Source organism: Oryx dammah, unplaced genomic scaffold (genome assembly GCF_014754425.2).
Source record: "Oryx dammah isolate SB20612 unplaced genomic scaffold, SCBI_Odam_1.1 HiC_scaffold_17, whole genome shotgun sequence".
Classification (NCBI taxonomy): domain Eukaryota; kingdom Metazoa; phylum Chordata; class Mammalia; order Artiodactyla; family Bovidae; genus Oryx; species Oryx dammah.
In genome coordinates, this window is record NW_024070201.1 from 39,752,572 (window position 1) to 39,769,718 (window position 17,147).

General features: G+C 49.4%; 1 protein-coding gene across 12 annotated transcripts in view; it reads right to left on the bottom strand.

Annotated features, from left to right (window-relative positions):
* MICAL2 (microtubule associated monooxygenase, calponin and LIM domain containing 2) overlaps positions 1-17,147 on the bottom strand; it is a 154,981-nt gene that overhangs the window by 17,033 nt on the left and 120,801 nt on the right. For 6 of the 12 annotated variants that reach the window (XM_040258358.1, XM_040258357.1, XM_040258353.1 and 3 more), the window contains exons 16-21: positions 9,860-9,928; positions 5,780-5,923; positions 4,187-4,309; positions 2,942-3,160; positions 2,556-2,657; positions 1,271-1,396 (exon numbers count right to left, since the gene is read on the bottom strand). In XM_040258358.1, the coding sequence (XP_040114292.1) occupies positions 1,271-1,396; positions 2,556-2,657; positions 2,942-3,160; positions 4,187-4,309; positions 5,780-5,923; positions 9,860-9,928 (783 nt within the window). The remainder of the gene's footprint in view (positions 1-1,270; positions 1,397-2,555; positions 2,658-2,941; positions 3,161-4,186; positions 4,310-5,779; positions 5,924-9,859; positions 9,929-17,147) is intronic. The other 6 variants (XM_040258362.1, XM_040258364.1, XM_040258361.1 and 3 more) reach the window with 2 other exon arrangements.

A 17,147-nucleotide genomic window follows, 5' to 3' on the forward strand; every position in this document is an offset into this window, starting at 1 on the left:
TGGGGGTGGGACTCCCAGGAGGCAGCTCCAAACTTCCCACTGATGCAACAGCCCAGGGAACAGCCCAGTGGATTTCTGGTTTGTTCTTCAGTCTAACAGAGTGGAAACAAATGAGCGGTAACTCTGCCATGGGCACACTCAGCACCACATATGGAGATGAGCCCTAGTGGGGCTAGACAGAACAGAGGTGTTCAGGGAAGCACAGTCCTCCAGAAAGAGGCTCCAACTTACTGTCATGAGTGATAGTTGAACAAGTGCACTTCACTCCATTTTCAGACTCACCCATTACAGGGGCTAAGCTTCTCCAGAGGCTGCCCCTCTCCCACTCCAGCCTGGTAGTGCTCTTGGCATATTAGGTAACAGGCAGGCAAGCAAAAACCATGAAAAGTGCTTTAGAACCCAAACTTAATAGCTTTATCTCCTCAACCACCATGGGCTGCCACCAGTTCCCCACCCTCTGCATCACTACCGGAGCCATTCTTCTAGAAGTCAGAGCAGATTCTGCAGTGGCTCTTTATAAGAAGATGGAATGAGTCCCTTTAACACAAAGCGGACTGACTTTCACTTTTACTGTCCGCACTCCTATAAATACTTTTATCCCGAAGTCAAGTTGCACCAGAATTGTGTTCCCATTCATGCACGTCCTATCTGCCTTCCTTACCACACGCCAGATCCTTTTGAAAATGCCCTTCCCCTACACGTCATTCTAGCAAAATCCCTCCATATAATTTTCAACACTTGGCTCCCATATTACCTCCTCTGTGAAGCCTTCCCAGCCTTCACCGTTCTGGGTTCCTAGAATCTTCCTTTTAAACCTCTCACATAGTCCATCAATGGTATTGTCTGAGGTGCACCATGTGAGACTGTCTTGTTAGGTGAAAAACAGCCAAATATTGGCAATACCCTATGGTGTAATGTGATACATGTCTATGCTGATATTCTTTTGTCATCTACGCCGTATAAGAGAACTGTACCCCGCCTCCTCACTTTCTCAGCATCTGGCATGATGGTTAGCATACAGTGGGTGCTCAGAAAGTGCTTGCTAGACAAGGAAGCGCCATTTGGTAAGGTTTTGTGTGCTGTTTGTTCTGTTTAGTTTCTTGCTCCAACACAAAACCGAAACCAAACTCAGTACTGTTGTAAAGGACCTTATAAATTTTCATCCCAGACAAGCCAAGCTTCAGATGGTTGTCTGAGCAGGCTGAGTGGAGCAGGAGAATATCTAAGAACGTGCAAGGAGTAGGGGAAGCCAGTTGTTTGGGATAGCTACCTTTCTGGCAGGAGAAACAGAGTCAACAGTTGATGGAGAGGAAGTAGCAGCTGAGTCAGGAGATGGAAGGCAGGAGGGAGAAGACGGAGGATGAGTATGAGACAGGCTTTTAGAGAGGAGTTTATTCTGCACAGAATAGAAACAGAGGAAACTCTGATTATCCATAGGGAAATGCACAGTGGCACCTGCCTCGATGACACAGCCCCCTAGTCTACACATCCCAGGAGGGGAGAGGACATCCAGGCTCATGTCTCAGGACAAATATGTAACCTGTGTCTTTGGAGCCCAGCACGACTGTCTAGTTCCTGGTTACAATGCACTCTGTTACAGCTATTCTGGCTCCCTCATCACAAAATAGCTAGAGCGGAGCCATCCTATTCCTGACACGAACACACACGAACTCCTGAAGGCCCCACTCTGGAGCTTGGTATAAAGCAGCAGCTTCAAATTTAGGAAAGGCCAACGCCAGGGGCTCTGGGGCACACGCCCCAGCAGGGACCTCTGCAGCCACACAGAACCCTGAGAATGAAGACAGGCAGAGTATCCTTCCCACGTCTAGATCCGGGCTTGGTCTGCAGGCCGGGTGAAAGCAGCAGAGGAGGTGTGTTCTAGAGACCAGGCTGGCTGCGAGCACAGGAGCAGCTTACACATGCGCACCACGGGTCCTCACCCTCCACTCTGTCACCTCCTTGCAAGCACGTACTCTTCTTTCCAGCGGGTTTCTAGATAAGTGCCTGGACTGGGCTGTGCTTCCTGTTCTAAGGCAGGGCCATTCTGTCTGGCCGGTGCTGCCTTTTGGGAAAGCAGAGCAGGTTACGGCATGTGCTTGACCTTGACATTCAGGGTCTTCCAGATCAGGGCTATAGTGGTATTTTTCCACTGCACTGCCAAACATCATGAGCAACTGGCTTGCTTTCACTTTAAAGGCACTGTGATGTGACTCCTGCAATGGACCAGCTTCCCCTCTTTGTGTTGGCCCCTAGGAAGCTCCGCCTACTCAGAAGCTAAGATCTTACAGTACACATGCTTCTATTTCCCTGTGACCTGGGCCCGCTTTTCTGCCTTGGTTTTCCCTTTGTCATGATTTATCTACTTATTTTGAGTCGCCTCGTTTGGAGCTTTTTTAGACGCCAGTCCAAAGCCTTTGGTGACTTGAAAAGTAAATAGCTTTACAGACTATCAAGAGTGGAGGAAGGAAGAAATGAGGCTCCAGAGACCGATTCATGTCATCTCCCCAGAGGTCCAACACCTGGGTTCCCAGGGGCTCTGAAAGCCCTGCATTTACCTGTGGGAAATCCCCATGTCCAAACATGGAGGCAAGGTGAGCCGCCTTCTCCTTAATATTCTTTTTGTGAAATTCCCTGTTGGCCAAGTTCTGAGCCCTTTTCTGTAGCCAAGGCGAGAAAGAAAAAAGAGACAGTGACAGAGATGGTGAGGGTTCCTTCTGGGAGAGAGGCGGAGAGGCAGCCAGTTAGGCTTGCTGCGCTCAGTACACATGGCAGGCAGGATGAGAGATGGGGAAGAGCAGTCAGAGGAGGAACCCACCCTGGGCAGAAGGAGCGGGGGGAAAGGAAGGCATCCCAAACACAGGCAGGGCAGAGGCAGGGCAAAGACACAGGCAGGGCAAAGACATGGGCAGGACAGAGGCAGGGCAAAGAGCAAGGCTTTCACCTGGAGAACCTTTTCTTCCACTTGCTGCAGCCGCCGCAGCACCCCAGAGAGGGCCAGCGCTCCCGGGCAGGTGGGAGGCAGGCTGGTGAGGTTTTCTGGCCCACCCAGCTGCAGGTCAGACTTGGCTCGGGCTCTCCAGGGCCTGGCTGGACACTCACCACCAGCAGACACTTGCTTTAGCTCTCGGAGCACGTGTCCTGTCACAACCACGGAGGGGAACTGGGGGAGACGGAAAATCAAGCTCCCTTCCCGAGGAAGGCCCTCTCATGGACCCCACCCACCACTCACTGGAGGCATCCCCACCAGGATCAGGGGCAAGGGCCTGCCATGTGCCACCTTGAGTGAGATTCCAAACTAACCTTGAGTGTTGACTTCTCACCGCCCGCATCTGGACCACCTGGCTTATAGCCTCCTTAACTATACCATCTGGGGTGTTATCGACAACACTCCAGACCCACCGAATCAGAACCTGTACTGTCCTGTTTCTCAAAGTCTGGGCTCAACCCCCAGAGAGTCAGGTTTAATTGGTTTGGGGGTGGATACCAGAGATTGACATTTTTAAATAAAGCTCTCTAGATGATTCTTACACAGGGACATAAAATCACTGCACTATATCCACACAGACCTCCTTTGACCACCACCCCCACCCCGGAAGCAACACAAAATTCCTAATGCTGTCCAGTAGTTTTGAGTGCTGTGTCAATAATAGTGATTCTAATTCCAAACCCAGAGATGTTAAACTGGAAAAAAGCCTCAGCCCATGGCTCCTGGCTATCTCCCTGCCCACTGGGCAAGTCCTTGGGGGACCTGGGGAGGTCTTCACCACATCCCAGTCTTACCCCTTCGTTGGCATATGGCTAACTGGCCACCTGAGCCCATTCTATCATCTGCCACTTTTTCCCATTGATTTAGAAATCAGTCTCCTCAAGAGATCTGCCAATAAGCTGAGTATCCCAGGGGCGCTACACAAAATACCCCATGTGGAGTGGTCTGTTTTTTTCCTAAACAAATGAAGCACTGAGAGCATGTAGCTGGTCAGCTGATATCACCAACTGGCATGTATTTAAGATGCTGCACCCTTGGTTATCCTTACCTATAAGCGTGGTAACCTCAAGTTGTACCTGCCTTCCCAGAGAATCTACACTCAGCCCTACATTGGGTGCAGAGAGAGCCATGGACCCCACCCCTCTGGATCAAAGTCCCCTCTGGCTTCACCAAGACAGCGTCCACTGGAAGGAGCCCTACCTGCCTTTTCAGAGGTGGTGATGGGCTGGGTGTGGGCTCCTCCGGCTTGGGACCGCGAGAGTTAACAGGAGGGTCAGAGGAAGAGCGCAGTATAGGCTTACCTATCCCTGAGACACGGTGCTCCTGGGAGGAGGAAGGTGAGTCCGAAAAAAAGCAGCCACAGGAAATAGGAAGGAAAAGGCGAGTCAGACTGAGACACTTGGAGGGAGGAGAGGAGAAGAGGCAGGGAGACAGTTTGCAGATGCTGAGCAAGCCCAGGGCTGAGCGCCAGCAAGCTGTGCCCAGCTGAAGACACGACCCCCAGCCCTCTGTCCCTGTTAATAGCTAGTCCCATGGTTCCCCTTCTCTAGACAATGTGTGTATCCCCAGGAGGCAGTGCTTTTGGCTCGGACCAGGGCACTGAGCAGGCACTGCCAGAGCCCATGCCAGGCCAGGGTGGCTGGTCCCAAAGTCCCTCCTGCCCATTAGACGACAAGGATGCTACAGTCCTTCTGAAGGAAGAGAGCCCTTATCAACACCTGGGGACCGCAAGGGGTCAGGCCTCCAGAAGGGCCAGCTGAGAAAACAATTCAGACAGTTACAAATCTCAGAAAACTCCTTATAATAAAACCTGGCTTCCTGGGGAAGTCCAGTATTTTCAGAAGGGACATGATCTACATCAAGACCAGAAAGATGTTTATGATTGCCTCTGAACCAAATTAACCAAGAGTTAGTCCTTCTCCCGAGAGGGGCCTAATTCTGTCATGTGACGGATATTCTGCGAAGAAAAACTGAACCCCTTGTCCCAAGCTTTTGTAATGTGGCAGTGGTGTCCCAAAGAAATTCAGGGGAGCAAATGAAACCGCACAAGTGCACACTCCAAGTCGGAGTCTGACAAAAGAGAGCCAGGTCTGCAGCCTGACCCACAGCAGCCTCAGCCTTACACAGACCCTGGTCAGACAAACAGCCCTGCCAGCCTGACCCAAGGGAACAAGGAGAGAGGAGCACCAGGGTACACTCAGGAGGTTGGTCTCCATTCCTGTAGGCCCACATGGAGCTAAGACCTGTGATTCAGTTTTTTCCCTGGTTTGGACAGGGTTTTCACAATGGACTTAGACCCTTAAACAGTCAGCATCTCTAAAGCTTCCTCCAGCTGCACTGTCTCAAAGATGACAGCAAATCCAGCTGTGGTTGCAAAGCAAAACAAAATCAGGGAAAGGATTTTATCTCCAATGCAGAACAGGCATCAGCAAACTACAGTCCTCGGGCCAAATCCAGCCTGCTGCCTGTGTTTGTAAATAAAGTTTTATTGGCACACCACCACATGTATTTGTTACATACTGTTCATGGCTGCCTTCACAGTGACTCAACTCTGCCATTACAGCAGAGCTGAGTCATTGCAAGAGAGATCACATTGACCCTAAAGTCTAAAATACTTGCTATCCGGCCCCTTTTATGAAAGTCTAACTCCAGATCAAGAAGAAGCTCAAGTCTCCTTTTGAGCCAGGACTGGCTGGCATACCTGAAATCCAGCACTTGCCTGACATTTGCTGGCTTCTCAGCAGATTCTGGTCACCAGGAAGGCAAGGTCAGTGGATGTTTGACAGGACTCACCTGCCTCAGGATTGAGGGGTTCCGTGAGCTCTCCTCGAACTTGGCCAGCAGCTGACTTGCCATGGACTTGACTTTGTTCTGATTTCCACCTTCCTTAATGCCCTCTTGATTGGAGCCCAAGCTGTGGCTGGAAAAAGCTGAAGGCTGCAAAGGCCAAATCAGAGCATCTGTTGTTGGATCCGGAACCCAGGCATCATGGGGTAGGCCTGGGGGCTCACAACAGGGACAGTTTCCTGAAGAAGGACACCCTCTGTGGCCTGAGAAAGTGAGGCAGACAGAGCAGGCAACGCCCAATGGAGACGATGCTCAAAGGTGGGACATGGTTCCCTAAAGGTGGGCACAGCCAGGCTTGGGAGCCAGACAGTGTTTGAATTCTGACTTCTCTAATGTTTCCTCATTTGTAAAATGGGAGCAGGAACCCACCCTCACGTAACTGTTGCAAAAATAAAATAATGAAATGATGAACAGAAGAGTCTGCAAACCCGTCATGCTCACCTCTGACAGGAGCTGAAGAACAGTGGGGATGAACGAAGCAAGAGGGGGTGTCAGCGGGGCAAGGCACGGGCGCTGAGCGTCCCCTCTCCTCTGCACCCCACGCCCAATGGCAACCAGTCCTGCCCTGCTGTTTCTATCTTTTTTAAAAAAAGTTTAATTTTGAAATGATTTTAGACTGACAGAAAAGTTACAAAGACAGCACAGATAGCTCCTGCATAGCACAGACGCAGCTGCACTTTACATTAACATATGGAATAATCATGGCACAAGAGATTCACACTGGCATGATACCATTAACAGAGCTATGGACTTGATTCAGATTGCACCAGTTTCCCACAGATGTCCTTTTAGGTTCCAGGATGCAATCCAGGATCCCACACTGCATTTAATCATCATGCCTTCTCCACCTCCTCCCATCTGTAACACTTTCTCCATCTTTCTCTGTCTTTCACGACCTTGACAGTTGTGAAGGACACAGGTCAGTTATTTTGTACAGTCTCTCCATCTGGGTAGGACTGATGGTTGCTCATGATTAGACCAGAGTTAGGGATTTTGAAGAAGGATGTCACAGAGGTGAGGGGTCCTTCTCATTGCTTTGTTTTGGGATACATGATATCAACATGACTTGAAATGGCAACCCACTCCAGTGTTTTTGCCTGGAGAATCCCAGGGACGGGGGAGCCTGGTGGGCTGCCATCTATGGGGCCACACAGAGTCGGACACGACTGAAGTGACTTAGCAGTTAGCAGTGTGACTGTTTAGAGGCTGACCTTGACTGCTTGGTTATGCTGCTTTATAAAATAGAATTCCATGTAAGATTTTCTTAGCTCATCTGCTAAAAATAAAACATTGAAACTGATTGCTGTCCAGTAAATGTCTGTTTCCTGGTACCACAGATCTGCTCCCATCAGCCTCAGAAATACGAATGGCATTGCCATGTCAAGAGGGCAGTCAGTTTTCCCAAGGAAACAATGCATCTCCCTTATAGGAACAGATGTTCTCAAAACAAAGATATGTTCACTTAGAAGAAATTCATGAAAAGAGATAAGCTATAGTCAATTGATTTTTTTTTTTTTAAGATTCCCTAAGTGTAGCAGCCCCATGGGAAACCTGGTATGCACAGCCACTCTGAAGAGTTGGACAAACACAAACCAAAGAGTCACTCCCCACTTCAAAGCGGTAACTGCAACTCTGCATAGCAATCCAGTCTTAAGTGTGAATAGGGCAAGTTTACTAGGCTGGTCACTGTTTGTACAGCCCAAAGTAGGCCAGGACAGTGGGTCATGCAGACTGGCCCTTTGCAGACATTCACGTGCTCATGAATCACGTCAAAACCAGATTTGGATTCAGTGGGTCGGCGCGGGGGTGGAGTGGGGGTGTGTGTGCTCTGAGAGTCTGTATTTATAACCAGCTTCCAGGTGATACTGGTGCCCTGGTTCTTGGCTCACACTTCGAGTAGTAAGAATTTAGAGGAAATTATTGCCTGGTTAAATCTCACTTAAGCAAACAGCTGGCCAAGAAAATAGAGCCATTTCAGTAGAGGCAGGTGCGACCAGATTTCTTCCCACACTGACTCCTGTGCTGCCAGCGACAGAAACAGTACAAACACCCCCTCAAATAAGGCACAGATGGCCTGAGAAGACTTCCCCCTGGGACAAAGTATATCCAAGGGAAGCTTCTCGGGAGGAGGCGGGAGCAAATCACAGGCGCTTAGAGCTGAGGCAGTGCCCCGGAACTAGAAAATGGGAGGTTTCTCAGCCGTCTTCCTGCTCACTGGCTTCCCAAGAGCAACAGCTCTCAATCATGTAAGTAACAGAAGTTTTTTCCTAAGTCCTATAAATCAAGTACGAATGTATCCTACAAATTATCCCTTGTGCCTTTTAGTCATTGTTTTGGTATCAGCCAGTAGGCTAGCTAAAGCTGGTATTCTTACAATTCACAGACAGCATCTAGCCTGCTTTTGTGGGATTCGAATGGCTTTTTGGAATGAGGTGTGGGGCTTCCCTGATAGCTCGGTTGGTAAAAAATCTGCCTGCAATGCAGGAGACCCTGGTTCAATTCCTGGGTTGGGAAGATCCGCTGAAGAAGGGATAGGCTACCCACTCCAGTATTCTTGGGCTTCACTTGTGGTTCAGCTGGTAAAGAATTTGCCTGAAATGCAGGAGACTTGACTTCGATCCCTGGGTTGGGAAGATTCCCTGGAGAAGGGAAAGCTACCCACTCCAGTATTCTCCAGAATTTCATGGACTGTATAGTCCATGGGGTCGCAAAGAGTTGGACATGATTGAGCAACTTTCACTTTCTTTCACTTGGAATGAAGTATATATCTCAGGTCTCTTTAAAGAGCTGCCTGGGGAAGCAAGAACCAGTAAGCTTTTTCTTTTGATCAATTTTTCAGTAGCAGGAGAGAGACTCATGCTTGGCTTTGACAAATGCAAGTGAAGTCGCTCAGTCGTGTCCGACTCTTTGCAACCCAGTGGACTGTAGTCTACCAGGCTCCTCAGTCCATGGAATTTTCCAGGCAAGAGTACTGGAGTGGGTTGCCATTTCCTTCTCCAGGGGATCTTCCCAACCCAGAGATCAAACCCGGGTCTTCTGCACTACAGGCAGATGCTTTACCGTCTGACAAAGTAAAGACTACCTTGGCTTTGACAAAGCAGCCTGTAACTTTCTTCTTTGACCAGAAGGTGGCACTTGTGGGTGCTGGGACATTCGCCTTAAAGACTAACGGTACAGAAAACACAAAAACTAGAAATGAGGACTGGGAGAAGAGTGGGACTGCTGGTCCCTCTTTCCTACTTACTATTAAAAGTGATTATATCTTGATTAACCTAGGTGCCAGAGACCATGATTGGCATGGTGTGTGCATTCATACATGCTTACACATCCTCTTATTTAATCTTTAAGATTAAATTAAACCAAGGAAATGGCAACCCACTCCAGTGTTCTTGCCTGGAGGATCCTGTGGACAGAAGGGCCTGGTGGGCTGCCATCTATGGGGTCGCACAGAGTCGGACACGACTGAAGTGACTTCGCATGCATGCATGCAATCTTGACTCTGGCATGGAGAGAATCTCGTCGTCTGCAGACTGAGAATCTTACTTCTTTTCCAACCTGGACTCCTTTTATTTCTTTTTCTTCTCTGATAGCCATGGCTAGGACTTCTAAAACTATGCTGAATGGTCATGGGGAGAGTGGGCACCTTTGCCTTGTCTCCTGGTTTTAGAGGAAACGCTTTCAGTTTTCCACCACTGAGAATAACGTTTGCTCTGGGTTTGTTGCATATGGCCTTTATTGTGTTAGGTATGTTCTTCCTATGCCTACTATTTAATCTTGGAAAATTCTGAAAAATATCCTACATTTCAAATGCATCATCTGTGTTTTACAGACGTGAGCCACACCCTGGGAGAGTGACATAGCTAGTGACCAGACCAGACTGTTTGCCCATCGAGCTAAGCTTGGAACCCAGCAGTTCATGAGAGGAAAGAAAGAAGGGCAGGGTGACTGCCTCGGTCAGGCGCTGGGCTGTGGCCACTGGCTGTCAGGAAACAGGCCTCTGTGTAAACCGACAGTGAGCACACGAACCTCGTCCAGGTTGTTGAAGCCCTTCCGCCTCCGCTTGTTCATGTCATTCTCTTCGGTTCGACTGTCCACCTGTGATGGCCAAGAAAGCATGGTGAGCTCAGGGCTGGTCAAGGGCTGCGGTGCCAGCACTGGGGATGCAACTTTGCCCACAACAGCTGCCAGCCCAGGAACAGAGGGGTTGACATTACCCTGCACCGTGACAAATGCTCTCAGTTCTGTTCAGGCACAGCGGAGGGAGCCTCCCTCCGTCTCAGGAGCCAGAGGTTCTGTCAGAAGAGAGTGGGAATACAGATCCCCAAATCATGCCGAAACATCCCAAAGCACAAAGAATCCCTGTGACACTTGGGCAGGGATTGTCTCCTTGTCAGTGACCTTGGACTCAGAGCCATCACAACCAGGCCTGCTGATGCTGCCCTGAGGATATCACCTTCTATGAAGAGGTACCACTGGCTCCCCTCACAGGCACGGATTCTCAGGACTCAGATCAGCTGTCCAGGAATTTGATGGCAAATTACTTCTGCCATTCAGTCCCACTGCAGCTACTGGTAAATGATACTGTGTTAACTTCAAAGCAGCATCAGATATGGCATGAAAACTATGGTGACCGTATAGCTCAGTTTTCCCAGGACATTTTGATGTACTGCTTTTCCCCCCGAGGCATAATCAGGAATAATGCCCACTTTTTTTTTAAGATTTTTTTTTTTTTTTGGTTATGGACCATTTGAAAAGTCTTTATTGAATTCGCTACAATATTGCTTCTGTTCTATGTTTTGATGTTTGGCGAGGCATATGGGATCTTGGCTCCCCAAGCAGGGATCAAACCTGGCCCCTTGCACTAGAAGTCAAAGTCTTAACCACTGACCACCAGGGAAGTCCCTCATTCTCAAAAGTACCCTGGTTTAGACAACAAATTGCATGGCTGTCCTACTGATAACCCCTTACAGTCGACTCTCTGCTTCCCAGATCTGGACATTTAAATCCAGAGACCCCCTTCTACCTCAGCCCATTGCATGATGCCTGCAAGGGCCACCCAGGGGCACACCTGTGGTCTGGCTTTTCTACTTAAGGGAAGTAGTGGGACTGCACAAGTTAAGCTGATGCTACAAGCTGGGATGGGGCTGCAGGCTGGATTTAGTGCCTCCCCCCTACCCCCAACCCTCTCCTTGACACTGCGGTTAGACCTCCAGCTGGGACCTTCCCCATATGGCCAGCCCACTGAGGAACCATGGAGCCATCCCCACTGATGAGGCCTCCCTCCCCATGGGAGACTCCGACCCCCTCAGCGGGTCCCTCGCATAACAAAGTGCGAAAAGTGTGTTACCCAAGGACTGTAGCCCGCCAGGCTTCTCTGTCCATGGGATTTCCCAGGCAAGAATACTGGAATGGGTTGCCATTTCCTTCTCCAGGGGATCTTCCTGACCCAGGGATTGAACACAGGTCTCCTGTGTCTCCTGCTTGGCAGGTGGATTCTTTATCGTCTGAGCCATCAGAGAAGGCCATATTAAATCCCAGCCTCTGTTCACACTGGATGCAGCTGAAACGGCTGGCCTCGCTCTCCCTCAAACCCAGGCTGCAGCCCCATCCCCATCACACATCCTCACCTTGCCACATCCCAGAGGACCCTTTATCTCCCGGATGTTATAAATCAACAGGAATGATCAGAGCCCTCAGCACACAGTCTAGTCTGTACCCACTTGCTCTCACAGGCAAGCATCTGCTCCCCCTGCTCATACACTCCCCACCACCTCTGCCCCTCCTCCTATTTACCAGCAACTTAAAAAAATTTTAAAACAAGATCAACCGCAGTTTAGTCATTGATATTTGTTCAAGAATGTGACCCTTCCCTTGCTCAGGCAGCACAAAACAACAGATCAAAGGGCCTCACCTTCCCTTCAACATTTCCCTCAACTTCTAACAAATCATTTTTCTGTGAATGGAAACAATTTCAACCCAAATGTTTGGGCAAACACCAAGAGAAACAGATGATCTTATTTACAGCGTCGGGTTCTAGAGGCCTAGGCTGTTTAGGCGCCCGGCTCCACAGCCTGTGAGTGCTGCACTGGCCCCGAGACAAGCCTGTGAAAGTACAGGGTGTCCTCCCACAAGAACCCTTCAGGCATCATAGAGTTTTCTGCTGTTCTTCTTGTTTCCACCTTTAATGAGGACTTGGTTTTTCCTTCAAAGAGCAACATATCTTACTCTCTGGGTGTGATTGGTCCAACAATTAGAGCCTGCTGCATGGATCCATACTCAGTACATTAGTGGCAAATGCACAAAAAACATTCCTGGGGGGAGTGTACCCAGCAGCAGGACCTAAGAAGACCCCCGAATCTTTCGGGGGGAGAGAGGAAGCGGGTGGGGGCAACCTCAGTCCCTCTGATTCAGCCTGACCCACAGGACAATAAAATGCAGTCTATGTGGAAAGGTTAGCCACACACAGACCCAAAGGGTCTCTGCTCTTCCATATGGATTCATCATGAAAGCACTTATGCTCAACCAAGAGCCAAGTTAAAACACAAAGCTTGAGAAAACACCAACCTGGAGTTTTATCTAATTTTTCTTATCTGTACATCTCCATCTGGGAGCCAAAAGAATGCCTCCATATCCCCCTCCTTGAACTCTATTTTGCACCATAGAGAACTGGGGTACAAGGAGGAAGAAGGTGGTTATTGTGTCCAGAGGCAGCATGAGATTAAACAAATAATTCGCTTCCTTTTCCCATAAATTTCTTCTGCCCTTTCACCCTAAGACACTTTCTTATCATGATTTCCCAATGATTTGAAAGAGTCTATATATCAAAAGACATTTATTAAACTACTTGGTGATCTCCATTTAAAAAAACAGACATATATCTACCAAGCTCATCATTTATTTGATCAGCATAAATATTTTTGATCCCATACTACCTGACTTAAGTTGATTTTAGCCCCAAACAAACCAACTTTATATTTAGTTAGCCGATGAGCCCTAACCCTGGAGAAATTCAGACCAAGGTCATAGGAAGAGAGACTGGCCTTTGTAGGCAGTGGCCTGACTGAGAGCACAGTGGCCACCATGATATTTAGAAAGATGGCCAGTGATACTGGCAAGAGAGCTCCTCCCTCTGTGGCAGAGCAGCAAGGAGCCATGGGTTCAAGTTCTGACCTGAATTCCTTTCCAGCTAAGTGAGCTTAGGAAAATCACCCAACTTTTCTGACTTTAGTTTCCTCACCTCTATGATTCTGTACTGTCTCTGTCATAAATAAGCTGTTGTAAGGATGAATACAATCATGTGTATAAGACAATTCTTCTATGTAGCACTGGATAAGTGTTAGATGTTTGAAGTTAGGTCAGTGTTACTCATGGAATTAGAAAATCTGAATTCTAGTCTGGCTTTGACATTTACCCACCTATATGGCATCACAATATAATCGCCCTAAGACCAAGTTTTCCCAGCTCTAAAATTGGGATAAGAATATGTCCCTTGACTTCCTCAAAGCTAACAAGAGCAAGCAAGCTATCTACAGCTCTGCTGTGCGCACGCACAACGCTGGATCCGTCACAGCTGCAGTACTCAAGCCAGTGGTCCACCCAGCCAGTTCTACCTTTTTCACAAAATGAGCACTTTGTTTAGTCAATACTCCTAAAGGACAGGTTGGGGACCATCATGTACAGAACCCTTTCTATGTGCCAGAGAAGGAGATCAGATCTGCAGTTCACATTGGTTCAACACTGTCTTGACAGCAATGCAATATTTGTTATTATGTCACATTTTCCACCCAAGCAAAGAAACTTAGAGAGGTTCAAACATGTGCTGAATCACCAGCAGACCAAAATATGTAGTTGTCGGCCTGGCTTTAAAGTGCGTCCTCATTCTGTAAGTCAGTGCAGAATGCCAGGCTAAGGTAACACAGAGGACAGGAGTGGTCACTGTCCACAGAGAGCTGCAGACCACGGGTGCCCAGGGTGGTGTGGGGGTGTGCACGCTGCTCAAGGCCTATGCTGGCCATGCAGGGCAGCGTCAGGACTCAGGGCTCTTGACTCCCTAAGCCGTCTTCAAGTCTGAACTGAGAAGTATGAAAAACCTAGTGGGAGTTTTGGCTGCTGGGTGGGTGGTTCTGTGAGCACAGCTGGAGAAGGGGAGTGAAAGGAACTTAGGAAGTTGCACTGGAAGGTCAGCTCCTTCTGACCTTCAAGAGGACCTTGGCCCTCTTGTTCATTGCTGTGCCCCAGCAATGAGAACTTGGCATAAAATGGGGACTTAGTAAATCTTGGTTGAATGAATGGGTGGATGGAGGAGGGACTTTCTTACATAATGGCCCCTGAGTCTTTGGAAAGTGTCTGTGGAGGAGAGTCAAGGAGAAGGGTGAGAAGGGCCCCTCCCACCCCCAGCTCAGACCAGACCCTGATCTGAGTCATGCTTCGTGAACCCCACTCTACCAGGGACCAGCGGTAGAGGAGGACCTGGGTTAGAATCAGCCAGCAGACTAGGATAAATCCTGGAGCCACTGACCTGGCTTCTAGGATGGGATTTCCAGCGACAAATGACAAGTTCTGTGTTGCTTTGTCCCTCAAGGACTGGGCTCAGAATGGGAAAAACAAAGACCAAACACTTTGACTATGTCTGTCGTATGTATTGTGATTGAAGAGGCCGTAAATCCAGGCATTACCTATGTGCGGTCAGATGAGAAAAGCATGGACAGGTAGTGTGTGCATGTATATATACACACCCATGTGCACACACAGGATAGAGATCACATATGTGTGTTCAGATTTCACCTGTGAGTATGGTGACAAGTATGTGTACACACCCACATGCACACACAGAAGGACAGAGACCACATATGTGTGAGCACGGAGACAAGAGCTCTGGGTCTCCAGGAGCTGCCCCACACCACTGGGCTGCTAGATGCTGATCGGGACAGAGGCAGATCTGCAGAAGTGGACCAAGGGCCTTTTAAGAGAAAGCAGAATCCCCTACTCTTCTCTACTCTTCTCCTTCTCCCCAGGTGTGGGCCATCCAGTCTTCAGAGACAACCAGCCCCGGGTGGTTACCACTCACCAGAGGTACAGACCTCTTCGCACTGGATGGGGAAGTCATTCTCTCTAAAATAAGTTCCTGGATGGAGCAAAAGCCTTTGGTTTTGCCCAAAGTTGTTGTCTTTTGCTGGAATTTGGATATTATCAGGAAAACAAGATTAGGGAGGAAAGAAGAATTTAACACCAACATCAAAAACCAGGAGGGAGAGAGAGTGTTAGCCTGGCTCAGGAGAGAAACAAAGAGCCCACTTCAGATTAAGACACCACATGTGAACAAACGTGGGCTGCTCAATCCCCGTCTCAAGATGCTCCTCTGAAGTTAGTAAGGAGCGAGGACAGGCAGGGAGGGGTGGGGGAGGGGAATACAGCTGCACCTATACAACAGATTGTGTGTTTGAGCCCTGGTGTAGAAAATCATGCAAGAACAGCCTAGCCTGCATCTCCAGTCTGTAAGGGCACACGTACCAGGGCGGTGAAGACGGCGTGTTTAATTGCACCGACACCTTCTGGGTGTAACTGTGGGGGAGCCCCATGTGTAGGTACAGTATTCAGACATCTGTGTAGACCTTCGCTGTGTGTTCAGCGGCAACCTGGAATGGACTCAGTACCCCTCGCTTGTGAGACATAAGACCAAAGAGCATTGCAAACAGATATCTCTAAGCCAAAAGAGGATCCAGACCTATGACACAAGATAAAAAGGGGAGAAGGTACTTTGCACGTGGCCTGACCATTGCACTGGAGTTGAATGGCAGACAGTATATGCTGGGGTGTTTCAGTACCAGGGCAGAATGTGACTCAGTGGCCTTATAAACCCACCAACCCCCCTAGAGGAAGCATTCAATCAGTTTGAGGAGAAAGGGCGGGACAACAAATACCCACAGCAGGCACTTACTTCAATGACCTGACCTCCCTACCTATCTGAGGAGCAGCACAAACTTCAGATGTTAAATGGGGCCGTGGGAGGGAGTCAGCTGTGTGGATTTCAACTGCTCTCAAGATGCGTGCACAGCCAAGGAGCACATCCTGACATGGGCCAAAACCAGCCAGGGCTGGGCCAGGCGGAGCCCACACATCCCCACTGCATTTGCTTCCAGAGCCAGGGCAAAGTGGAGCAAGGCTCCACAAAGCCCTCGGAGAGCCTGGCTGACGGCCAACTTTTGACCATTCCCACCTCCTGAGCCGGAGTTGGCCAGGCTGTTTCAATTCGGTCACTCTGTAAACAGAGGTGTGGTGAGTGAAAGGTTTAAACATTCCTCTCCAGTTCCCAGTTGTGGGCTAAGTGGTGGGAGAAATCGGGTGAACAGAGAAGAGTGATAAGTGTCTGGCTCAGAGAGCTTCCAGAGAGACTGCACTGGCTGGTCTGGGATGGAGTAGCCCAAAGTGGGGGTCCTGGGTCATCAGAGGAAAAGTGGCTGGGCTGGGCTTGGGCAAGCCGATGACTGGGCTCCAGAAAACATCTTTCACTCAGTGAGACGTATGGTGGGTTACAGTGCCTCCCACAGAGCCTCTGAGTGGGGCGGCTCAGGGAGCAGAGGGGGACAGAGCAGTGGGGTACAGCTGCTCTGCTTACACCTGAGCTGACCCACTCACCCTGCTTCCCCAGACCCCCAACTTGTCCCCTCCTACAAACAGGGCCTGCAGAGGACTAAGTACCAGGCTCCTGAAATCAGCACAACCATTGCTACATTCCAGGGAGCACAGCCCGCAGTGGAAAAAGTGACCACTGGTCAGACAGCCCAGGGAAAGAGAGGAGGCTACATGGCCCAAGCTCCACCCTGGGCAGAGGGGCCGGCAGGACAAGGCATGACTGGCCAGCAGTTAAGAGCCTGTCGGCGATCCAGAGACACGGAGACATGCGCAGAGGCCTGCAGTCCTCTGCTGAGTAAGGGTGGGGGAAGGTAAGCTCAGCGCACACCCCTGCAGCCTAATGTCTCTGACTCTCCATGTTTTATCTATAAAATGGTCACATCAATCAAAGCAACTTGTATTATACCTTCCATGGATATGTAGCCATTCATGTAAAATTATAATTTCTTGGACTCCCTGGTGGTACAGTGGAGAAAAGTCTGCCTACCAGTGTAGGAGACACAGGTTCGACCCCTGGTCTGGGAAGATTCCACGTGCTGCAGAGCAACTAAGCCTGTGCCCCACAGCTACTGAGTCCTCATGGTCTAGAGCCCATGCTCCGCAACAAGAAGAGCCCGAGTGCCACGACAAAGAGCGCCACAGCCCTGCTCTCCACAACTGGAGAAAGTCCACAGGTAGTGAT